Source organism: Bombus pascuorum, chromosome 3 (genome assembly GCF_905332965.1).
Source record: "Bombus pascuorum chromosome 3, iyBomPasc1.1, whole genome shotgun sequence".
Classification (NCBI taxonomy): domain Eukaryota; kingdom Metazoa; phylum Arthropoda; class Insecta; order Hymenoptera; family Apidae; genus Bombus; species Bombus pascuorum.
The window spans coordinates 3,314,621-3,341,909 of record NC_083490.1 but is presented as its reverse complement, the minus strand read 5'-3'; the positions used below and the strand labels follow the sequence as shown (position 1 = coordinate 3,341,909).

Genomic DNA, 27,289 nt, shown 5'->3' with positions numbered 1-27,289 from the left:
CTACTTAGACTTTTAGAACGCAAGCCTATCGGTCATTCGTCATTCACCATGAAGTATTTTAACTGGGATCAAAGGTCTAATCTTACGACTGTTGGAGCCTAGAATAGCTCAGAGTCAAGATGATTTAAGTCGATCGTGAGCTTGTGTTCGGTCAAAAACCGCGAACGAGACTATGATGGAGGTGATTCGAAGTAGGAAGACACGAAGGCTTCGATCGGGGGCACCGAATCGAATGCACGCGCTTTGTGTCCACCCCGATCGGGTATAACCGGTTCGATTCGGTTTGCCTGGTGATCGATGCGTTTCTAGATCCTGTTCAGGCGACTGCGTTACGAGCCTCGAACCTAGGTTAATATGGTTTAAAATATCTCGGGCTCCAGATAACTCGGACCTAAGATAGCTTCGATAGCCATAGTTCAAGGCTCAAGCTAGGACTAACGTGGCTCGATCTTAAGTGCCATCGAGTTACAAAAGACCCGATCGAAACTATGAAGCGAAACGATGATAGAATTCCTATTAGACCTTAATAGGCAGGATGTAACTCGAAGCCAGATGCAGCTGGTCTCTAAATCTAATTCCATCTAATTTCCGTACTTTGCTCCTTCGAATTTTAAATCAAGACAAATCTGATCGAACACTAAGGGTATTTTTTTTTCTTTTGCTACATGGGAATCGATCTGCTGTTTGTTACTTCATAGTTTATATCAAAACGCGGAGAAAAGTGACTTCCAGTCTTTGCAGTTTTCTCAGTTTCACTGCAGAGCTATCTGAAGCAAGGATGATAGTGAAAAATCAAAGATAGTTCGTTAGGCTGGATTGGATATGGTAAAATTGCTATTACATTAATTTCTTTACATCTTCACCGCAGATAGTACTCGGTTGGAAAAAGCTTTCGGTAAGTTTGGACGTGAGAGCGATCTTATATACTGTAAAACGAAAAACAGGATGAAGAAGCATGGCGGAGGGTCCAAGAGGAAGGCAGGATGCTAATTTTTCAGGCGGTCGATCGAAGCCCCGAAGCGCAGGCAGGCATCGCGTGTTCCTAACGTCGCACGGACGAAAGCTTCGAAACGCACACAGCCGCGCGCGGAAGCAACCCGTAATTATATTGTCACGCCGCGGGTGTTCAATTTGTCGGCGGACATCCGCCTCCCCCGCGTCTTCGTTAACCACCACTACCTCTTCGACAACTTCGACGCTACCTTCCTCCTCGTCACCTTACAACCTCGCACTCTACTCTTTTACTGCGTTCTCACGCCTTTGGACGAAGAAACCTTTCAGACCTACACCCGCGATCAGGAAGAAATCGACTAACGTGACATTAAGAGGATTCTTAGGTAGTTTTGGATCGACTGTTGCTTTTTTTAGATCGGTGAGTTATTTTAGTATCGGCGAAATATTTGATAGGTAGATGAGAAAATAATGTTTCTGGAATGAGAAAGGGGTAAGAACGGAGTATAGATGCGTTTATAAGAGGGATGCAATTCTCGAGGATCATAGATGTGGTTGAAACTTAGTCGAACACTGCTAGATTTCCTTCTCTTTTTTCTACAAAAATCATGTGCGTGTGTTACATGTTACATCGATTTTCTAAACTTCTTATCTTAATGGACATTTTAATATTTTTCCGAATCATACTGTATATCGTTTAAAAAAATGGTCGAATTTTCTTTTACTTGTTTCTTTCGGTAACAGTTGAAAGATTGGAATCATACGTATAGGAAATTCGTAGTTTTCGAACAATGCATGAAATGACGTATAAAAAGATTAAAACGTTGAAAGTGGAAAGTTAGAAAATTAATATAACAAAATTGAACATGTTATATGTTACGATCTGATATAATACTTAAATATTCTTCAAGATAAGTATCGATTTGTTCGAGTACATCTATGTAGGATATGTGGCGGCACTCGACAGCAAAATATCACCAGACGACACCAACTAGTGTCGGACGACCCGGGTTCAAATCCCGGCGACTGGAATCCGATTCTTCTTCCGCGATTCTTAAATGAGAAGAAAATACAGCAGTACCCCTCAGCGCCATTTACACCCGCAGCAGAACCTGTCTCACACCTACACACGAGCAGTAGCACTATCACCCACAGCTATACCGGCTAGTGCGCTACAACTACAAACAACTGCACCTCAAATTGGTGACCCCGACGTGATCTACAGCGAAAAGAAGTGTGACCGTGATAGCGCTACCGAGACTTCTATCACCGTGAACCTAAGAGTGTGGAAACGGAGGCCTACTACGACCCCGTGGCGACCGACGCTAAAACGCCCGCACCGTACCGACAGGTATCCACCGCCACATCGAAGACTTCGCGCAACATCTGCACGGGTTTGACAACAAGCGATCGACGCTTTACCCTGCATCGAAACATCAAATCGGCAGATGCCGCGAACTCTCTCGCAAACGCACACGGAAACAACGAACGAAATCATACGACCATATGCACAACACAAAGAAGGAACGTTATCACTGGCAAGGGGGTACTGTGGCGGCACTCGACAGCAAAATAACACCGGACGACGGCAGCGCAGTGATTAGCGCCTTAGGTTACGAACGTTCGGGACCCGGGTTCATCAAATCCCGGCGACCGGAGTTCGATTTTTCTTTCACGATTTTTAAATGAGAAGAAAATACAGCAGCATCTCTCAGCGCTATGTACACCCGCAGCAGAACCTGTCTCGCACCCTACACATCAGCATCAGCACTATCACCGACTACTACCGCACCTCAAATACATAAAAGAAAAAAAAAGCTGAGCTATCGAAACGTCTGCTGTCTTCTAGACTAAGCGTGGAATTAACGAACGAAAATCCAGTTTCGTTGAGACAGTTTGCAGAGTAAGCGTTGTCTTAAATAGCGTTAGAAGTACTTACATAACTAATCATGGGTATGTTGCGGGACTGAGCGACTATGGCTTCAACGTAGCACGAGCCCTCTGGTCCAAAGAAGGCAGCCACCCTGTCGCAGATCATATCGATCATTGCCTTGGTGGCTTCCACGGTTTCTCCCCTCGTGTCGCTCCATCGCATCACCAGTTTTACGTTTGGCAATATGTTCGGATCATTGTTAATCTGAAACAAACATCGAGCGAGGAAATTGTATTAAATCGACGATTATGTAAAATCGAAGATCGCGAGGCAAAAATATAAGTCACGTTTTTCGAAGATTATTACAACTTTTAAATTCAATCGATGGAACACACAAATTTATAACTGATCTAAAATGAGAATCCAACAAGGAATTTCATTTAATTGTAAACCCGTTTTTATAGGATTACCACGTGTCAAGCTCTAACGATAGAATATACAAATTTATGGTTGTTTCGCGTAATCATCATAAGCGTTATGCAACACGTATTACAAGGCCTCCCATCTTTCGTCATACGATATTGAATTACAATAATTGAACGATGTCACGGGATAACGGCCGGTGGTCGTTGTGAACCGTAGGTTAGCATACTTAGATGACTTAATTGTTTCCAGCAATGCCCTCGGTCGGCTGGTTTAATGGAACTAATTGTGTTACCATAACTGCTGTCATGAATATTCACTCTCGTCCCAACGACGACGAACGCTGTGGTCGCGATGTATAAATCACGGGACCAGAATCGAATGATATACAATAACATATCGATCGTACGATAACCGATTAATTGCAACAATATTTCGTGTGCGCTTGGCATATTCGTTAAATCTGATCGTTCGCTAGCTAATAACATCGGGCGAAATAGAAACGAAATAAATTAATTTCTTTCGGTATTCTTTGATCCTGATGAACCGTTTCTAGATATTTCTATTTTTAGTAACAATATGTATTAATAAATATAGGCTAAATACCGATAAATATACAAAACGCAATAACTTCTCGTATACGATGCCATCGTGGCATCAGAATATTAATAAAAGTTAGCGTATTACACGTAGCGGTATTAGCGAGAGGAAAGAGTTACGATAATGGTCACGACATTTCAGCTTATTGTTAGTTATAGTGTTCTGTGGTGGCACTCGACAGCAAATACCATCACTCGACACCAACTAGTGTTGGATGACGGCAGCGCAGTAGTTGGCGCCTTAGGTTACGAACGTTTTCGGGACCCGGGTTCAAATCCTGGCGACCGTATTCCGATTTTTCTTCCTCGATATTAAAAATGAGAAAAAAATACAGCAGCGTATCCCAGCAGCAGCGACATCTTCTACCCCACACAGCAAAAATCTGTCTCATCCCTACACAACACTAGCAGTAGCGCACTATCGCTACAACTAGCTATACCGACTACTACAAATAATACCACCTCAAATTGGTGACCCCGACGTGATCGACAGCGAAAAGAGGTAGGTGTGTGATCGTGATAGCGCTACCCCCGAGACTCCCATCAACGCAAATCTAAGACTGTGACAACCTGGACCTCTCTACGGCTACGACGAACACGGAACGGCCCTTCCATCTTCAGCAAACCTCGATGCTTCACCTCCGATCAGTCGCAAAAAGCAGGTGACAGGATACGAGACGATGACCAAGCCAGGAGTGATATGTGGTCAAGTGCAAAGTCCCTGGATCACCACCAGCACGTCATACCTAAGAGGAACAGAGGCCTACAACCGTACGCGGAAAACCCCGCACCATACCAACAGGTATATCCCCACCGCCACATCGAAGACTTTGCGCAACATCTTGCACAGGTATGACAACAAACGCTTTACCACACATTTAACTAACAAAGAAACGTTATCACTGGTAATGGGGTACTGTGGCGGCACTCGACAGCAAATACCATCAGTCGACGCTAACTAGTGTCGGACGAATGGCAACGTTAGTGGTTAGCGCCCTTAGGTTACGAACATTCAAGACCAGGGTTCAAAATCCCGGCGACCGTAGTCCGATTTTCTTTCCTCGGCATCAAAAATGAGAAGAAAATACAGCAGTACTCCAGCAGCAACATCTACCCCACACAGCAAAACCTGTCTCATCCCTACACACTAGCAATAGCGCACTATCCCTACAACTCTAGCTTATACCGACTACTACAAATAATACCACCTCAGTTCCATAATACGCGCACGAATCGATTTTCCTCGGCTCTCGACTTTCGATGGTATTCCTTTCGCGTCGGAATAAATTTCTGCCCGGCAGGAACGTCGATTAAAGTTCAATTCGTAATGTTACTCGCGCGATGTGTCCCGGTTCTTCGCGAGCATTCCTTCGACACTCTCACGCTGTATCCGGCTCGCGTTTATACACAGCACGAAGCGACGTGTGCGCTACCTTATTATGCAAATCTCGATGCAAACAAACAATACTTTTCCAGGTAGTTGGTACTGGTATAATCTTGTCGATTCAAAACAACCAATAAATTCTTTTATGAACCGACGCTGTTTAAGTGTCGGTTCTTCGTAGAAGATAGTGTTGTCGGTACACAATATTATTGGTATAGCACGTGACGACTATAGAAAAAAAAAGCGACAAGTCGCATTTCCTATTTTTCACGGGAAAACAGTTTCGAGATTACGTATGTTGTCGATCGATCGCATATTACAAAGATTGAATCTGATATTACATATTCGCGCGATCGTGTTACGACGAATGATTTTCCATAACGAGTAATCTGTTTTTCGAGAATATCGAATATCGATCGTGTACTTGTGTAATAAAATCGAGAAATTGATAAAAAATGCTGAAGTTGATCGCCCTAGCTTCTGAAAGATCACGATCGAACATATTGTTTAAACATATCATTGACGAATAAAACCCTTCGCAACGAGGAAAAATACGAAGGTTTTTGTTCTAAGGAAGAATTTTAGTAGAAAAGAAGGCACTAATTAATTTCTTTGAAATTCTAAAAGAATTCAATTACCTACGCGGTGGTTTCTCTTCTTGAATTTTTTCAAATTCCGCGTAGTCTATGACTGGTTGGGGAAGTAATCGTAGCTTGTGACGACAACGGTGCAATAATCGTGGCAATAGCTTTGTCGACACTTCCAGATCGGATCAGTCGCGTGGAGGAGTACCGGGAGTCGATGGCTTAATTATACTCACGCATCTCGCGGCATTGTTCTCAGAACAAGTTACGAGACGTAATCAATTACATACACGCACACAGCGTGTGGTTACGCAACGAAAGCGATCAAGAGCGTGGTACCGATGAAATCAGAAAAACCACGATGATTCCTTTACGCGCGAAGCCGACGAATTTTTGCGTAGCTTCGCTTCAGACCAGAGAGGAACCGTTAAAGCGGTTTCGAAGACGCTATAAAAAATCATTGCTCTTCCCGTTGGATGGTTCGCATTCCTGGCTTTGCACCTGCCCCAACAACCGCCGAATTCGTCCGTAGGAATGCGTATAATAATAAGCGACTGCTTTTCTTTCTTCTTTATTTCTGCAATTTTTCTTCTTTTTTTTTTTTCATGACTGCAGGTGAAAGTTGAAATCTGTCGCCATAATCGGAATTGAGGACTACAGGGTTAATAATACGACAAGTTAAATCTCTTTACTATTTCTCAGAGGAGAGCGATTTTTAAATTACGTACGTTGTCGATTATTCTCGTGTTGGCAGAATTATTTTGGTATCTGATTTTCTAGCTAAACGCATATTTTTGTTATATTCAAATGGCTTTCAATTTATAGGCACAGAGTTACTGTATATTTATAAGACCAGAAAATTGGCGGTCGACAAGATGCAACATTTATATCCATCGCATTAAAAGGCGTAAGGTCGAAGGTCTGACTTCTCTGAAGAGCTGTCTGAGTACGAAACAATGTTCGCAGGCAGTGTACACTTGCGTTGTTGCCACTGGCAGGGTTTCGCCAATCAGCTTATTTTCGAGCAATTGAAGGGCGTCTGGTAGTGGAAGGCTGTGCACGACCGAGTGCCAACCTTCAGGGTCGATGAGAACGACTTTGCCATAATACGTCGTGTTCACCCAGAAGAAAAAAGAAAAGAAGAAAAAGGATGGCAACGGAAGCCTAATGACGCATATTTCACGCAGTTGCAAATATTCGATTAATAATTTTTCGTTTATACCGCATCGATGATCTTTTCATTTTCTGTTCATATGAGTAGAATAGAAATTCACGTCCGCGTAAGTAGGTTCAGTTCGCGAGTGTTCATTTAATCGGATGCTAACTACAATCTCGTTTCGATAAACGGATCTGAAATAAAAGAAGTTAGATCTGGAAAGATCGAAAGAAGCTACTGGACGCGAGATAAATTCTTCGACGAGTGAAATCGTTTCGGATGAATCACGAGAGTATGCAGCAGCTGCCACGAGCGATCACCTTAATCGCAAAAAGCCTCGGCAATATAATCGAATCGCTAACGAGAGACCGGTCGATTTCGAAGTGATCTCGTTCCCTATTTACAGATATCGCGCGCCGTGAAACTAGTTTACATCGTGGGAGTGCGTCATAGCGAATTCCAGTATTTTTTTTTTCCTCTCTCCTCCGCGAGTATCGCCAGCAGCGAGGTAAAATGCACCTGCGTACACCATTGAAACGAGCGGACAGGTAAGCGTTAAGCTCGATTCACGTGCGCTGACTTTCCTTCTTCGACGTCCGCAGAGATACCAAAACGACTATGTACGTATGTTAATCGAAGGCTCCGATTCAGATCGATGAAAACGATCCTCTTACTTTTCTGGATACTCGTCGAATAAGAACTACCGTAGCTTCTTTACGTTTAAGTAATAATCGAATGTATTAAGGTTAGGAGAAGCGCAAACGATGAGACGGTGCGATGTAATACTCCTGTAACCGTCGATTTCAAGAATATTAAGATCCGAAACCAGGTCATGAATTACCAACCAACGACCCAATAACGTCGTGATATTTTTATTCGTTATTCAACCAGTACCTCGAAAGACTTCAAAATACTTGACGTAATTATCACAAAATAACTTAATTACTCTACGAACGTCTCTTTAACTTCGCTGCGGTATCTCTGCTTCTTCCTCGCGTTTCCGTATCTTCGGATATCGTCCTCCCCAATTTTGAAATATTTCACTCGCGCGAAGAGCGCAATACGCGGAAACTATTGAAACGTAAGTACGATGGCTGACGAAACTATTCCAACGTTTGACTCGTAATTATAATTCTGAGTCATACGGAGGAAAACGTTAGGGTTAACTATCTGGATCAACGCGATTCTCGACCATCGGCGATCTCGCCGATTCGAATATATTAGAAGCGAGCGTGACCACGTCGCGATACCCAATCGTGGAAAAACTTTCACCGTGGCGCGGCTAAAAATACGGTCGGCATTATTCCGTCGTTACGAGGTGGTCGCTGGAAGCCGACACGAAATAAAAATGTCGTGCAACGAACCACGCACAGAAATAACCGCGATATCCTCACTCGCGCGACTTTTCTCTTTCGATATAAAAATACGCGAGTATTTCCAACTACGCAGTCGAATATCCGCGTGTGTGAGCTAAGCTTTATGTCCAAAGCAAAGAGCATAGAGGCCGACATTGCGATCGCGATGCTTACTCTTGCGTAGCGTGTCCAAGTACATAAATAAACGCGCGCAAAGCTCGTTTCCTGCACCTTTCGACGTGCGTCCACCACACCGCTCGTTACTCGTTTCGTGCTCGCCTATTCCTTTCGATCGACGACCGATCGAACGTTTCAAGTATTTCGAATTCTGGCGAGGTTTTGTTGGAATACGTCCACGGCGTGATTCATTAAGCATATATATATATTCTATGTCTCGTAACTATCACATTGTTGTGTATTCTACTTGTAGAGTTCGCAACAAAATTTAGCAAACGTTCCAAGATATCGTATCTTTAACTAGAAATCTTTTTACCTACTCTTCATCGGAATATAACTTTCCAGTAATTTGAATAAAAAAACTCATGGACTATGTTCGAAAGTGTTTTAAATTTATAGTCGATTAATATTCGTAGCAATAAAGTTTTGCGCTGTGAGTATGGTATCGTCTTTCCTTTGTCGATAAATACTATCGAAACATGGCAGCTAAATTTTTGCAATTTGTTGCAAACGAGTCGATCGTTAGTCTATAAACGGTTGACAAATGCAACATGAAAATCCACTCGTTGAATTTCATATACGAAAGCATGGAAAAAACTTTCGATCGTGGAAACGGCGCGGTGGTAAGTTTAAACGGCGCGACTTACGTGGAGCAAAGGGGGAGAAGGCGCGAGAAAGAAGCTTCTCGTACGTTCGGTTCCCGATGGCCACGGTGAGATACCAGTATCCCCGAATAATTATCAGCGTAACCGCAATCCATCTTTGACGTAACTTGTTATTTCCACGAGTAGAACCGGATACACGGGCCGTGATACGATCGGCCGGTTATTTCGACGATTCCCAGGGGTTTCTCAGCCCCTGGACCCCTTCTACGCGTTTACGGTTGCAGGTTGCAGAGGAGCGCGCGTCGGCTGGTCCCGAAGTAAGTAAAAAGGGAAAGAACGAACGAACCTTCTTCGGTACCAGAAGAGGAAGAAGAAGAAGGAGAAGAAGAAGAAGAAGAAGAAGAAGCAGAAGCAGAAGCAAAAGTGGAAGAAGGTACACGCGAAAGACGAGAAAGCGGAGAAAGAAACGAAAAAAGAAAGAGCAAGAAGGGGGAGGTAAAAGGGGGTGAAGGAGGAAGAAGGTAGACACACAGGGGAGGAGGGAGATCGAGGGAGGAGAGAAGGTTTCTCGATCGCGAGCGAATTCTTCTCACGGTTGCGAGAGCGCGCAGTTTCGTCGGCGGACGCGTGGGCGGACCGGCGAATAATGCCGGTCTTGTATTTTTAAACTCTCGCACGAATCGGCATCTCCGGGGAGAGAGATGCCGGGTCACTCTGCACGTTGCACACAGCTCCCGCTGCAGCCGGAGAGCGCACCTTTCTCTTTTTCTTTTTTCTTATTCGAGAGAAGAGAGGTTCGCCGCGCGGCGAAAACGATCTCACGGTCCTTGGTGAGCGCGAGCGCACTCGCGACCGCGCACGCCGATCCTCTCCAATGAATTATCGAGCCTTCCAGACCGTGGAACGCCGCACTGCGCGCTCCTGCCTGCCGCTGACCGCCCGCAGGAAAAAACCTCGAGACAGGGGTCCCGCGATATTGGCCCGACCTTACTTTTCGGCCGGTTCAGGATTCGCCGCGCGCCGTGGCCCCTATACGTGGGAACTGCGTCCGGATCCACCGGCTACCGTAATTACAACCCACCGGTCGTATTCAACCTGCAACCGATTTCCACGTGTACCGTGACACACGCGAGAACACGTGGAAACTAACGAGCCACGAGTTGCACTAAATCGAGCGAGAAAAAAGCCGACCGTTTGGTGAAACGTCTTCTTGCGCCTTAGCGTGGAAACGAGGTTCTGCTTCGTTGAACCGTTGCGTGTTTCATTGACCATGCTGTGCTATCTTGATCGGGTTCGTGAACACGTATTAACGAGATGCGCGAGGGTTATATTTAGGATCGTGCGGAATGCGTGTTTAGATAAACGTTTGCATGGTCGTATCTTGATGCTTGAGATTGGCTATAAGTTATAGCGTAATGCTTTCCATTTCCAGAGAAATAGCGGTCGCTGGATAAAGTTACGAGTATTTGGTAGCCACAGAGTGGAAAAATGAAAATCGCGGCAGAAAATTGAAAACATCGATGGTCTTTACCAATATCCTGGATATTTATATATTCGCTGCTGTTAAAATACGACTACCTACCCGTCAAGTCGCGTTCCTACTTTCGTGAGAAATAAATATACTTGTTCCGTGCAACAACGTTTATTTCAATGACCTGTCCGTTGCTTTCTTCGTTTCTCCAAGTTATTTCGTCGAGATTCTTAAAACGTCGGTACTGTACACGCGTAAATAGGAAGAACAATCGTTTCCCAAGCTTCGGATCGTACGAATACGTTCGAAACGAGTATCCCAAGCGCATCTTGTATCGTACAGAGTACATGGAACAAAGATTCCGTAGTAACGCAAGAATTAAAAAAGAAAACTCACCTCGTCAAGGGCCATGGAGACGGCGCCGGAAATGGCAAGACCCTGACGATCTTTCAGGCCGCCTTTGATGGCTGTGAGGTATCCAATGGTAAGAGTTTGTTGTTTTTTCGGTTGTATAGACTTGGTTGAAGTTGATTTGGGATATGTATGCATAGAGAACGCCTGCTGCCACTCGGCCCCGGGTAACCCTGGCGGCTCGGCCAGACCCAGGACCAGAGGGCTGCCGGCCAGCAGCAGCAGCAAGAACAGCAGGGCCCGTGAGCTGTTCCTGTATGGCAGCAGCGGTTGCGGCTGATCTAGCTGGTGCCGTTGATTGTCTTCCTGAGGGACTTCCTGGCGACGGGGAGGCCTGCGGCGGCTCGGCTGTACTGGCGGGCCGGGGCGCATGGCCGCCGCCGCCACCGGTCAGCACCGCCTCCCTCCCGCTCACCTACAACCACAAATTGTCATTTTCACGTTATATTTATTTTCTTCCTATTATATAAACTGAAATATATTCGGCGTATCTACGATCTTTTGGGATTCGATCGTGCTATCGATACGTTCGAACACGGGTATTTGGCCTAATTAAATTTTGATGCCGTAACTATGAAAATTTCTGGCGAGGAAACGACCCAGTTAACAGGTTAAATGGTAAGTTTCAACGTTTCTGTGTTCTTATCTGGTAGATCGTTCGATATTTTATGATATGGCGATAAAAAGCGAAGGATACAATTTAGCTAAAAATACGTCTTCTCTCTTCGAATTGGAATTTTATGAAAAAGCTGCGCGAACATGAAGATCGTCAAGGTCGTGGTAGAACTCGAATATGTTCCTCTTTTAGCAATACCAAATTGCACGTACTTTCTACGAGCACACTGCTGTATTAGCACACTGGTGTGAAATGTAACAGGATAGGCTTCGCACACGGATTACTTGTATATTTATTGTAACGGATAAATGAAAATCTCGATTAGTTGAATCATCGAACAAGAAAATATATGTAGGATCGAGAAAAAATACTCCATCTATACGTTCTATCTTTATCATCTTACTTCTCGATGAACAGATACACGTTGTAAACACGCGATCGGTGAATTGTGCAGCACTTGTGTATTTTTAGATTATCTCCATAGTATTTTGAAAAATTAACCTAAGCCGCGCAATTAGATACAAGTGCTCGACTTAGAAGTGTCATTTCGACGCTATCTTCCTGACTGAACTGCCACTTATCATCGGTCGCCACTTTATTCGTCTGAGTCATTGCGTGTGCCATCTGCGCGAGGCTAATAATAACTGATATCCCTAAAACGATAGAAACGTTCCTTGATTCCAACGCGTTCACGCCTTCCAATTCGCTCGGATCCTCGTCATTTTCCACTACCGATCGTAAAATTTTTCCAACCGATCGCAAGATCAATCGCTATTAATACCGTTCATCTTCCTGCGATAACCTTGCTCTTAAATTCCTTGCTAAAAATGAGTCACATCTAACATCAAAGTGTCTGCTGTTTTGCGCATTAAGCTATTATCTCGGAAATCGGATATCAATGATCTCCCGGAAATCTTACGTCAGAAATCCGGAGCACCGCGACTAAAACGTGGCAATTTGCGGTTGACGAAGAGCATCCATGAGAATGGTTCCGCTTTATCGTCCAACGCATCGATCCAACTCATTCGCAATGGTCATACGTCAGTGGACAAGATCTCTGAGCACGCGGAATCGCGTTTGTCCTATTGTTTCACGGGTGTATTCCGAGAGAATGATGTCAAAGAAGTAGCTTGTCAATGTCGTTTTGTTCTTTCTTTTTCCAACCCTTGTCATACGATTTTTCTTTAGTAGAACCATGTTTTTCCCGTGTGTTTCTTGTATCTTAAGAAGCTAAACGAAGATACGTGTCTTTCTTATAGATTTCATTCGTCACAAATCACAGGTAACTCGAATTCGCAAACATATCGAAGCAACGAAATCCAAAGGAAATTTCTACCAACGTCTCGTCAAAAGAAGATAAACCTCGTGACGAGCCTTCAAAATCTATTCACTCCGAGCGACCGAGTCAAAACGAAAGATGTACGTCTCATCGAACGAAACGTCCAACGATCGAAATACGTACACACTCGTCAGAATCTATGTACGTGCAGACACATTCGATCATTGCGATATTTGTCAAAACGATAGTTCGTCAGAACACACGTCCACATTGTAACCATTACTTAAGAACCGCTGCGCCACGATACGTAACGAGCGTGACAACGACGACGTAACAGGCACGAAGACGTTTAAAAATATTCTCGACGACGAGTGCAATTTTGCAGCTTAATCAATTCTCGGTGAACAATAACGCAGTCGTCTGATGGCGCGGGGCGATTCCGCGTTCGAGCGGTCGAGAAACGCGCGGCGCGGCGCGGCACGGCGGGGAAAAACACGTGGCCGGGGTCGACAGGGACACACCTGTTGCAATTACGTAACGAGCCACGGACTCTCGTAGGCGAGAGTGTGCCGGCTACACAACGGCCTACAACAACGAAGCCTCCGTGCGACAACAATAAAGACGTCTTCCCCTGGCGTGATGCATGGTGTCATTCACCAAGCGTACCGTGTAACTTTCGACTCGTTCCACGTTTCTAACTCGGATTTAATTATGGCCGCCAGTGAAAGTACATCGGTGTGTGGATTTATTTAACGGGACGGCAAAGAGACGCGTCAAAAGGGACGCCTTCGCGGAACCACGTTACCCTGACGGATCGCGGCTGACGAATCCTCTCGCACGACGTATCGTTAACTGTCACACTGACTGTCGGACAGGATCGCTCTTCCTGTCGCGACAAATCTCGCTTCGCGCTATAGAGCTTCCAAGATATAAAAAGTATGATACGAAAAAAGATATTTTTAGTAGGGTAACGAAGACAGATTAGACAGATCTCACGATACGTAATTTTGTCTAACGTTTAGTCAGTGGTGAAAATGTCGAGGTGAAAATAGCTGCGACCTCGCGGAAAATACTTCGCGGTACTCTTTCACAGTAACCAAATCACCTGCAACTCTGCGTCTCTGTATCGAAATCTTCGATAAGTATTTTAGAATATAATTCTAACTTGATATCTAGCGCTAAACATGGTCGATAATAATAAAGATAACCATGTTGGCGACTGTGCAGAAAATACTTCGCAACTGCTTCTGTAGCTGCGTGCTTCGTTCTATACTTTGGCTGGAAATTTTCGACCTCGTTGAATAATCGCTTACACGCATCTCCGAAAGGATACAACCGGAACGTTGGCTTTCGTCGATGTATCATCCGTTCAAGAGACACATACGCTTTCTCTCTGATGATTTTTATCGTGTATAATGGTTGAAAAGTGCGGATAGGATCGTGACCCTGTCGAGGTTTTTTCAATTAACGATAGGGGACACGGTACGGACGATGAATGTCGTAAAAACGAAGACGATAGTTGGATAGGTACTGGTAGGTACGTGGTTGTGGATAGTTTTCACGAACGACGCGTCAGCATGGTGCTATTTATTTTCAGGTGTTGTTGGAGCATCTCGTTAGCGTGTTTAACACGTACGGATAGGATTCATGGTAATACGCGTTCTCGACGTGCCTCGTGAAATTTTCCAAATTTTCAATCGCTAATTACTTGTACGTTTTTGTCTCGTTCTAAGGTTAAATCTATTCCAAAGAGTTTAAAAAAAGGAAAAAATCATCTTACGCTATAATAATTTAGCCGATAACGAGCTTTAAGCGAGGATCATAAAAGATCAACTACAATGTCGCTTTAAATTGTGAAAAACCCTTATGCAGTGATCTATACAGAGGTAGAAAGGAAAATTCCAAGAGGAAGCGCGAGTAAATTTTTACTTCAATTGTTTGTATTACAGCAATTTGATTGCTCGATAAGCAAAATATGATACAACGTGTACACGGTTCAATATCCCAAAATAATTAAGGCACCATGATTTCATAAACGACGTCACGCCCATATTTGCTGGCAAAGATCGTATTTCTCTAATTGAGTTGCTCGTCGTATCGTAAAGCGACGATAGGAGAAATCCCACCTAGCTATTAAACTGTCTCGATACGTTCAAACCATCGCAAATTTCACACTAAAACCTACAAAACTATACTTGTTCGTGAACGAACTTTCTTGTTAAACGATGGAATTACCGACGACCATACGATCGTGTCTAAAAGTATGCGAAAAAAACCGTCGTCGCGCGAATAGTACGATCGTTCCAGCCAAATTTATTTTCACCTCGAGACCGTTACGTTCCCATAGGCGACCGAAAAAGCAAACACGTTCTTTTTAACGCGGATTTGATACGTAAAGTAAATTCAGTCCGATAAAACTCTAAGAATAGCAACGTGGAACCGCATACCTACGTTATTTGTCAATGACGTCGCTTTTCGATTACCTAAGATAACTCGATACGTCTTTCAAACGCTTTATGTCACTATTTATAAATTTGACCTGATTTTATTGCGCAATATCGTTATCGTTTACTCTCAAATCAACGAGTCTTTATACAAATAACAATTACCGTGGTCCAATTCTAGAAATCCAGTCGATGTTTCTAAACTCGCCGCGTTCATTCAAATACGGCACGCAAAATCGAAAAGGATCGATTCCAAGTCTCACCGTACATAGTACGAAACGAATGATTTATTAATCATAGCGTCATAAGATTTTTATACCGATCCATGGAGTCTTCGGGTTTTACTCGAACTTCGAATTTACTTTCCACCCACGAACGCGTTCTTTTTCGAGCGATAATTATATACGATCCAAGTGTAAAAAACTAGTTGACATCTTTAAGCCCGACATCCTTCGATAGACGTGACGCAAAGCCAAGTATGTAAGATCTATTCTATTTCCATCGTGACACTTCTTCGTCGCTATGTCACGTCTCGTTAATGGAATCTTGGAATCACACGGACTGGTCCTCTTTCTAACGCGTTTCCACTACCTTTTGCGCAAAGTTGATCGTAGCTGAAGCGGATCGCGAACGGTCGGAATCGAGGCAGGAAGTCAAATCGGCGTGCTGTGGCCGGTGGTATGCGTCAGGCATGCGTTTACGCAACCCAGGGTCAACATTCGCGGTGCATATCGTTTAGATAAACAGTGATAACTCTTCTCTTCGTGCCTCCAGCTCGCTTTTCTGGCCTACACGAACGCGCTATTGATCTTCCACCGTCGCCTAACAGCGTCGATGTTTGATCATCCCGCGTAGGAATCGTTTACCACTCGAAGATCGAACTTTTCGAAAAGGACTTCGATCGTACGAGCGTTTAACGCGATGATCATCGTGATTGCAAATTACAGGTATATACATATATGCAAATTAATCGTTCGCGACTCTACGTGGAAATGGATTGGTTGCACTCGTTGTAATAATTCTTTCCAACTTTAACTTTGTCAACGTTCGATATAGCCTATCTGCACCAACTATAGTATTTAGCGTTAATAAAATGGAAATTGAAATATCATTGTGTTACGAAGGAAATTAATAAAGCAAATTTCTCGTTCAAACCGGTATAGTTCCTATATTTCCTTGTGAATGAGACTTAATCGTTATTCCTTATGACTCACGGTTTAATGCAAGTTCAGCGTCAAGTCCATTGCTAGACAATTTTAAGCGAAGAAACGAAAAAAGAAAGTACTATAAACGCATCGCGAATCGCAGTAAACGATACGACGTTCGACGCGTGTATATCGAGATATCCTGTGGTGACCAACAAGAGCCACACCCCTGAACAGTTTACAGTAGTAATGTGATATATTATATCGACACGAAACACTCTAATGTATGTACTGTGTGGCTGCGATAATGACAATGCCCACGCGTGCACATCTCGTACAACGTATATGCATATCGTTCTTCAATTACCCCTTGTAACACGATATACTGTAGAGACGAGGCGCGTTAGAACCCGTATTACACGTATCACGTGTGGAAAACAAACTGTTATACAGGCGAGCGTGTTTTGATCGAATCGAGAGCCTCCTCGCTCTTTCGGATTCCCTCAGGCTGCGTATAAAACTGCTCGTGCGTCGTTCTCGCAAGTTCCGACGGATAATCGTTGTAACATCTTGTGGTATTTGTTGCGTTATAAACTTCGATCCGCCATAACGCGAATATGCACGTGCGGTACTGTGTGCAGCAACTTTGCGGTGTTGTCTCGTGTACGACGTAGCTTTGACATTCGAAGTAAGTACGCATAAATAGAATGAACGCCGATACGTAGGCGTAGGATAAGTGCACTTTCCACAGGTATACGTAACGAATTACTGCCGCACGTGTTACATTAATTATTCCGGCAATGGAAATTTTTGAATTAATTTTCTCGAAAAAAAAAGAGAGAGAGCGATAAAATAAATAAGAAAAATTTAGAACAAATAACGAGACATACCGAAGTAAAAATCGAAGCGAATATCGTTCGTAGAACCGACGATACAGAACAAAGTAATTTTCAAACGTTGCTAAGTCTATCTTTTTTAAAACGATTCTTCTATTCGATATCGTGTCTAAAAAAAGCTAAAGATGGAAGCACGTGGCTGGCATTCCGAGCACTTAAATAAGCGTATACCTATTATCTCGGCGGCAGCAGGTGTAAATTACGGGAATCTCACGACTTAACTTGGACGCTAGTTTAATTAGTACTTCATAGCGGAATATTAAATACCGGCGCGCGTTAAGATCTTTTCGTCGCTGACACTAATTGACGAGTCTTTCCGTTTCGTGTTAACGCGTCTAGTTCGCGAGCCGATGTCGACGATCTCGCCTGCGATCTGCGATAAAGTATCTCGCGTTAACTTGCGATTTCTGTGCCAATTCGACGCGGATTGAATTCCGCGGACGGTGGCTTTCTACCTGTAAACGAAAAAACGAACGTTGAAAAGAGAAGGTCGATTATCGTGCGGGCTCGATCGAGGCATCGACGTCCGCGAACTTGATAAACGAGCGATACGCGTCTGTTCGATTAAATACGAACATTAATAGTCAGCCATTTACGCGAGACGAGCCTGTATAAATCAAAAACGATGAGCACACGCGTACGAAAAACATAGATCCGGGGGAAATAAGAAGACCTCTAATTGCTAGGTCTTACCGACTGGCTCTGTTAATTTACTCGCTTCTTCGATTAATTATGCAATCGTGGATGCGATGAAAAACACTGGATTCTCTTCTCTAGGGAGGATGTAACGAATTACACGTGAATCGTGAAATAAATTAATCGACGGAGTATGTTGGAGAGATAAGTCTTGCTAAATGTTACGAGCATCCAGTTTCGCGCGATCTCAGGCCCGCATCCATTTACATACATATTTTCAAGATGATACTTCTTGTCTTCTAATACCGAATCTATACTCGTTATAGGATAACACTGACGTTTTGAGAAACTAGAATTTCTCTGTAAATCAAAGATTCCTAATCAGTTTATTTATTGCGTCTATATAATTAGAATTTGCTCATTTTTTTCTTCTTAATCCACGCGATGTCAGACCCGCATCCACTTAACGTACTTTCGAAATGCAATTTCTTGCCTTATAACGCTTATCCTGATAAGTATACTATATGCTGAAATTAACAAAAATTCTTTTATTTTTTTTTTTTTTGTTTTATTTTGTTAAAAATCATTCTATTTAACGCGTAACAATTTCGCATTTTTAGTCGGTAGCGTATAGCCAGTTTTCGTTTCGATTTTACATACTCGTATTTCGTTTAGAATTTCTAAAATCGATCAAATATAATATATTTGCGATTGTTCTATCAACCGCGAAACTTGGAAAGAAACACGTGTATTCTTAAAATAAATTACAAAGGCGGAAAGTCAAGTATATTCAAGACACAGAGAATTATAATCGTGTGGCGCCGAAACAACGACAAAATAATTAACATCGATTTCCGTTCTCGATCGACGATACGGCCAGCCTGGAAAACTATCGAACGAAGAATGCGGAAAAGCGATTGGACTACAATCGTTTTAGCAAGCACGTAGCCACTTGTCGAAGTAAAGGAAACGATATTATGCATTCGCGTTCTTATAAAAGCGAACGTCACCGCAAATAAATTGCCCGGAAAGTCCGACAACCGACTCGATAACGACGGAAATGTTACGTGAGCTTAAAATAGACAGGTTATTTTTAAACGCAAGGTGATTGCGACAAAAAGTCGTCGTATCACATCAGACGATACGACGTTGAATTAATAATGGTACTTTTATCCAGACGTTTATACGTGCCACGACCGAGAATCTCGTGCAAGAGGATTCCGTAATCGGGAAACGGCGGATTATACGCGTTAATGAGTTTGCAACTTCGATGATACGGCCCTGTGCACACACGAATAGCAGAAACACGAGGAGCACGACTAGGTAGAAATTTATGTTTCGTTGCTGCTACGTTGCTCCAATAAACCGGCCGATCGTTCTACCAGCTTGTTAAGAAACGACCGCATCGACTGCAAAATTCTTTGCAACACTTCTTATATCGCGCTTCTTAACGACCTCATTAACTTTTTATCTGGAACAATCAGGTTTATGCTAAGAGATTCTAGAATCTGGAAAATCGCGAGGTGTGAGAGAAGTCGACGAATATCTTCGTTAGAGTTGTCAACGCGAGTGAATTTCAACGAGGATTAACGAGTGTCGCCGCTTCCGCCACGTGAACTTTGTTCCGTGGAAAGTAAGTAAGCACCGCGGATATCTATGGCACGTGGCGATCATGCGAATATCAACGTGTAACCGATGCAGAAACGCCGAGGGTCGTTTTAGTCGATGCAAAAGAGTTCTTTTTTCTTGCGATCGTATCACGTGCGTTTCAGTAATTTATTAAATTATATGAGAATGTATACACAATCGAATAAACAGTTTTTTATTGTTGTTATTATTATTATTGTTACCGGTAAGCAAGAAACGAATTCTTCGCGTATTCGCGATTAGGTAAGCGTAGAGTCACGAAAGTATTCGAACAGCTTCTAGACACGTTTTATGAATATGTATATTATTTGTATTATACAAAACATATTGAAGTTTCATTAGCACTGTTACGAGGTCTGACTATCATCGTTATTGATAGAGTATAAAAAATATCTGAAAATTTGCATAGAGATTATAACGATATTTAAACAATTAACTATTTAGTATGCTAATAAGCATCGATATACAATGAGACTATCTTTAACATTTATTATACGTTTAACATGGCTATTAAGTATATATTTGCAGCAAATATCTTTTCATTTTCAATACACATTTTTAGACCGGCTTCGCATTTCATCGATATAATCACGACAATCGCGCCTTGTTACGATGCTAATAGAATTGCAAAATCTTTCATTTAGCAACAATAACGTATACCTGCGCGATATATGCATATCCGATGAACAACGTTATCGTATTATTATATCTGCATTTTTATCTGTTTATTTCTATTTGTATGTGTGCGAGAACGATACGTGTCCATCGCGATATGACAAAGTTTGTTCATCTACGAGTCATAAAACTCGGACCGTCTTCAAAGAAAGATCGTAAACGATGCTCGCGTGTAATTTTGGAGACAAAGAAGCGATTTGCTTTGGACGATACGTATCCGTGCATCGAAAAGCTGGCACTTGCCCAAAACATGTAGCAACGGTCGGAAACAGTTTGTGTTAAAGTCTGTCCCTAACATAATCGAATAGCTGTACACTGTACGCTCAACGATCTATTTACCTTACGAGGAGACACTGCGTAAGAGACCGTGTCTCTTGCAAAGTGCAGTGTACAAGACCAAACGTTAAACTTCTTCTGCACGAAGAACGCGACTATGAATAGCCATCGAGTAACTGGACTCTGTTTATCGCATTCGCGATTACGATTATCTTGACGTTACGGTGACTCACTTTTTATACGATTCCTTCTTGTTTCTGGGAAACGTACTCGAAGTTTGATCGGCTAACTAATACGAATCATCGAACGATTAATTACTACACATTTTTGTTCTACTTGGAACCGGACCAAAGATTTTACCGAGAAGTCGTTTATTTTCCTAATTGACCCTTTTACGCTCGATACTTTGGATAGCAACTTCAACTTTTTCCTACTTTAGTACATTAATAATTGATAACGGTATCTTTCAAAGGTGTTTATCATTTAAACGTATTTTTATATTCTTCTCCTATTCTTCGTACATCAAAGCCAAAGCACGTGAAATGAAATAGAGCTGTCATGGGTTTACGGAGGATCAACAGCTGGTAAAAAGAGATCATTTTTCTGAAAAATATTCGTCCAGAAAGCAAGGTTCGAAACTTTTAACGGAGCGCATGGCTGTAAAAAGATAGCAAATTCTTGCGAATAACATACGCCACGTGAGAGCTTCGCGCAAGTAGCAGCAGCCAAATAGGACAGATTTATCATCCAATCCTCCTCGCTCTGACGCTAAACGAATCTCGCTATACTCACGAAGCATCCCAAACGTCGATATAATAACTTTCTTTATTCGACATAGTCGCGTCAACAAATCCACAATTCACAGATTATAAATCGCCACGATTTTACGTCCTCCTTATCGGATGCACGTGCGCTATAAAATAGACAATGGTTCAAAGTAAAATTCAGTTTACGTAAAGAGACGAGAATCGAGGAAATCTAGATAGAAATCAAACGGGAAGCAGTCGTAAACATTCACGTGCCGACGAAATAGTTGGCAGACGGCCGCTTGATGGTCTCCTGCTACGCATATTTTCTTAATTTCACTCGGACTTCGCGATTTGCCTCTAACAACCCACTTGCGCGGATATTGCGCGGGATCGCACGCACGCGGGCGTTTTCGTTTTGGCCGCGAAACACTGGCAGACATCCAAAATTACACGCCCGTAATTCCCTCGATTCAACACGACCCGGAATTACTCGCGTCGTCCACATACTACTTAGTGACGTTTATGTACGCGTAATAACCAGAATGTAGATTTTTGTAACATTCGTAGAAAATTTCGAGACGAAGAAGATGCATAGTATACACAAGATACGCAAAAATATATCGGTAAGATGTGGTCATCTGGGTGAGCCAACCTTCGACATCTTGAGATCCGATCTCGAGCTCGTTACGGAAAAATTTGTTGTATTGGGTTGACAATTAATCGATTGCGGATTTTATCGATATCACCTATCGAGGTGCCAATATATTAGGCGCTACTAAGTTTGTAATATAATACAGATAGAACGTGAAAGTCATGTATATACTACTTTAAATGCAGTAAAAGAAGAAAAGAAATATTAGCAACGAGAAAATAATTCGATTGACCCTACGGTAGGGTTATTGATTCGTTTAGCTTCCTTGTGATTGAGATTTACAGCGGTTTGCGGAGGTCGGAGCTAGATGGAACCAATCTAGACTGAGTTATGTTGTTTAATATCGGCTAATAAAATGTGACTCATCGATAGGCATAAATTAAACGTGATGATGTATTGTGCCGAGCTATCAATAGAATTCTTAGTAAACTGACTTCTTTTTATCTGATATTTAATTGACTGTCTTTAATTAAATTACGAACAGGCAAAATGGTGTAATCTTTAAAAGTACATATCTTTAAAAGTAAAACACGTATTTTCAATATTTATACGGTACTCATAATTGTACAAACAGTGACGTACATACGTAAAGAACGAAAAGCAAGGCGCGCGTGAATTCCAAATACGAAGGGAACTACGATGTAAATATGTCACTTTCTCATACGGCTCAGATAACAGCGACAGCATGTAACAGTGTCTTGTAATTGGATTAAAACACGTGTACGCGTAAGTCACTGGGAGTCAGATTGACGAATATGATTAAGCACGGACAGCGGTAGTAAGTACGTATAATGACGTGGTCGTCATTCCGAATACTTTTTCCCTGATTAATTGCCAGCTGATTTCATCGGACGACGAATAGAATGAAAATGGCTGATGGACAGATCAAGAGCTGAAACGTCTAGCTGATTGACAGTTCAACCGATAATAGAGTACTTGGAATTGACTCTGGTGATAGCTGGAAAAATTGGCGCGAAGTCTATTAATAGACTTCAAATGTTTCAAGCTCTAATAAAAATACGATAAAAGTGAAACTTGCGAGAATTTTATTTCACATTTAAGAAAAGTTTAAAGAGATCTTAACTGAGAATTTGAACTCCTAATCCTAAGCTTGGAATTTTGATATTTTACAAAATTTCATCATAGGTAAAATACAGAATATAGAATATATCTATAATCAAAAAGCTACAAACTTTTCGAACGATCTAATGTTTAATTATTTCTACTTAACTGAAAAAGGTACGTGTCTACGGGTTAAAGGACAAGTGAAAGTTGATATTTCGCGAAAAGTCTGCTCAAAGTGAAATTCATGCTCCGGCTATATGTATGTACATACACATGGCGAGATTCAACGTACAGTGGAACGAATTGCGAGAAATTTTCATTTATCCGTGATTGTTCGTAAGGAACGTGGGACACGTTCACGGTCTCGTTTGTTATATTGTTATAATTTATGGGGATTACAAGGATTTTCCAGGCAACAGTGCTACGAACAAGCACATGTGCTGGGAAATATGATATAGCACCGCAAGCATCGTATCTCAATCTTATCGAGCAGGATGAATTTCACTGCGAAATTAGAGAACCGAACTCTCCTAGTAAAAATAAAAATAAAAATAAAAAAAAGAAAAAAAAAAGAAAAATCACCTTGAGTCTGAAATATGGACAGTTCCGCTTATCTTTCTCGTTCACCACAAATATATTAAAACTCGTGTTTAAAATCATCGATTGGTCGTTATCAGTGGAATGCAAACGCAAGCTGAGCAAATTCGCGTGTATCGCGTACCACACGCATCTAAAAATAATTCGCCGTATCAAAAATCCGCGAGATCAAAGAACGGAAAAAGAGCAAAATGAACGAAAACTGAAAAACACAAAGTACGAAAACGAAACGCGAAAACTGGCGAAAGCGGCAGCCTTACAGAGGATAATGAACGATCGTGCGTCGGGTATCTTAAATGGAAAGAATGAAACAGCGATGTTATAAAATCGATCGAGCTTGACAGTATCGTGACTTTTAATCGTCCGAAAAAAATTCGACGAATCAAAACAGAGAGATCGACTTAAAATTCGTTGCTACTTTCCAGCTGGATTTTTTACAGGTTAATTTTAGCCAATACATTAATTAAGCACTACGGAGAAAAAACAAGACGGGTCACATTTTTTTATTTTTCATACGAGAGCAGTTCTAAAGTCCAATGCCTTGTCAACCAATCACAAATTGCTAAAACTGTTTTTATACGAAATAAATGGCTCGTGCAATGAGCAACACGTATTTAAATCATCCTCTCTTATATAAAGCAACAGATACAGTGACACTGCCGTGCCCGAATATTAAAATGTAACTACTATGTACAGTGATGTATACCCTTGTAGCCATCAAATGGTAACAAAATTAGGAAGTAACAAAACGCAAGTAAACTTATCATATTTTTCCCATACATTTATAATCTCTATATTTTATATTCTTTCCAGCAAGAATACGATGCAATTTTATGATCAGCGGAGGCGAAGGAGGCGATCCAATGCCGTTTTCACCGTCGCCACACGCTGTTCTTTTTTTTTTTTCTTTTTTCTTTATTCCTCTTGTCGCCTTAGTAAGATCTCTAACTACTGTTCCTCGTACCGATGCAATGTATCGCGTTACAGTGATCGGCATGTAACTTTATAACACGGCCCGCGAGAGACTATTTCCTTCTTCCAGTCATAGACCGCAATGTTATTACTACCGAGCCCGAGCAAATACACACGATTTCGCAGTTTCCTCGCGGGCCTAACAGAGACGCGATATTTCATCGGGATAGGTAATAGGAAATCGTCGGCTTGTACTCACGGGGGAAATCGCGTACACGAGCAACGTTTCACTAAATAATTATTCAACAACGTTGTAAATCAGTCAGAACGCGGACACGTATCGTTATGCAGGCGCGAGGAGAGCGCGCGTGCCACCGGTATAAATTGCTATAATTCTGTAAATTCCACCGAGAACCCCTTCCTCTCGCCCTTTCTCTCTCTCTCTCTCGCTTTCCGATTGGCGCGCTTACCTGCCCATAATTACAAGCTGACGTTTCTACATATAAATTCGTATTCGCTCCGGAATTGGTATCGTTACGATTCCATAGGGTTAACGCCTTCTGCGTGGCTGCAATTACACGTCTGGAAACCTACCAATCTTCTAACAGGCTTATAGCATCCGTGAAATGGAGCTATCTAATCTACGAGCGAGGCGGTTCGAAGCGAAAGAGAATTTATCGAAGCATGGAGGAATACGGCAGATCAGAGGAATCTCGTATCGCGATCTACGGACGGTTCGTTCGATTATTCCGGGAGCTTGTCGTTTGAATAAGCCTGTAGAATCCGAACGGGCGGGTGATTCAACCGCTTCTTCTTTTACCATGAATGGCACCGCATTGTTCCGTGCTTCCGTGTAATGCACGCACACGAATACACACACGCGTACCATACAACCGCGTACGACAGAATTCTGCAGAAGTAGCTATCGTATGTTTTCCCCGCGTACAATGTTCGTGACTGGTTTTATCGCCGCCAGGCCCTTCGTACCTCGTCGCACGAACCTACACGACGCGCGCTAGTTTGCGACGATCGCGCGAAAACACGCGTTCCTCGCACGATTTCGCGATTCCATGCCGCGCTTTTAGTTTGTCAACGTCGATCGTAAGAAAGAAAGATTATTTCGGCAACTGGCCAAGTTCGATCACCTTAAATCTCCTGTTGACCGTAACCTTTCGTCTAGAATGGCGCAATTGCCACGCTTACAGTTGCGTTTAACGATTGCCGTAACGACATAACGAGCCTAACATTCGGATTTTTTATCACGTTGCCGGCCACGTGAGTTTCAGCGGTGACCCGCGATATTTGCCCGCGGAAAAACTTGAAAGGGAAAAATGAGTAATGGCTTCGCGAAACTCCAGTCGTATATATGTAACTTTAATACGATTATTGTAAATAGGGAGATGTAACCGCGGTTGTTTAACGATTTAATCGTTGTTCCGAGAAGCACGTTGCAATACAGGGTGACGCAAAAGTACTACAAAGTAATATGTGTAATCGGCAATTTAGAAATTGCATTTTACGAAGAACTGATAAATCCACAACGCGATGAGAATCGAATAAGAAATAATTTTACCATAGGCAAATTTCCATAATTCCAAATAATTCTTACGATTAGCTATAATTTCCATAATTTAACTTCTTACTCAAACCTCGAAACTTACGATCGTTTAATCTCTCTGTTATTCTGTACCATGACCAGAGATTCTACATCAAAGATCAAGTCTTACGTTCAAATTAAACGAAATTCACGGCGATTAATTCTAATGAAAGCGACATTTAACGTTGCTTCGGTCTCGTGTCTCCTGCCCTGTTTGCATCTGAATATCAATCGCACTCGTTCCGAGCGAATTAAGCGTGTGTTTGTTGCATTCGCGTACCAATACAGCAGTGCTGGCGGAACTCGCGCGTCGCGGGTTCAAGCGTACTCGGCTGAAAACTGCACGCGGAGAGAGCGAACGGGTGTGTTTGCGGTTCCATGGCGGACGTGGACCAAGATAACGCGTTAAAATAGTACGCCAACAAACGATAACATGTATTTAGAATATCTGTCGCAGTGTCGTTCCTCGCGATATTGAATCGCGCGACTCTCTATAATTGCAACGATTCAAATGGCTAACACCCTTCTTCATCATCGTCTTCGTTCACGTTGAGATACGAGGCGAAAAGAGTAACGCAGGAAAGAAAAATGTAGAGTACATAGGCGCGCTTGTCTCAGTTACCACGATAATGATAAACTACAACTTCTAATCGACGTTTCAAGCAAGGTCGTTTACACGTGTTGCTCGACGTGTTGTTCAGGGAAAAATCACTTCGTTAATCTTACCTAAGCAACATGGCAGAGTAACATCAGGGAGAAGATCGTCGATACTCGAACGCTATATTGAGAGCATGCTGCTGCCAATCGATACTCTTCGCGCTTTCAGCCTCAACTTCTGACAGCCACCTGCAAGACAATGATAAGACGATCCTTGTTTTATTTGATTCTTTTTTTTTTTTTTTATCTTCACATTGGATTTTCATGCAGTAATCGTTAAATAAGAAGGAAAAAAGATGAGACTAGAATGATTTGGAGTCGATTTTTCGATCGATAACGAGTTACTTCGACAAATTCCTTCTTCCTAAAGTTAATATTTGGTACGACATTCGAGGAATTAGTACGTATTTCGTTCGTATAAGATAAATAAGTTATAAAAGATACATATTTAACAGCA

At 42.4% G+C, this 27,289-nt stretch overlaps 1 protein-coding gene across 5 annotated transcripts in view; it reads right to left on the bottom strand.

Moving 5' to 3' along the window:
- The window catches only part of LOC132904778 (receptor-type guanylate cyclase Gyc76C-like), a 77,393-nt gene that overhangs the window by 32,663 nt on the left and 17,441 nt on the right, over window positions 1–27,289 (bottom strand). For 3 of the 5 annotated variants that reach the window (XM_060955476.1, XM_060955475.1, XM_060955477.1), the window contains exons 2-4: window positions 26,902–27,021; window positions 10,975–11,404; window positions 2,891–3,088 (exon numbers count right to left, since the gene is read on the bottom strand). In XM_060955476.1, coding sequence (XP_060811459.1) covers window positions 2,891–3,088; window positions 10,975–11,361 — 585 coding nt within the window. In that variant the 5' untranslated portion in view covers window positions 11,362–11,404; window positions 26,902–27,021. The remainder of the gene's footprint in view (window positions 1–2,890; window positions 3,089–10,974; window positions 11,405–26,901; window positions 27,022–27,289) is intronic. The other 2 variants (XM_060955479.1, XM_060955478.1) reach the window with 1 other exon arrangement.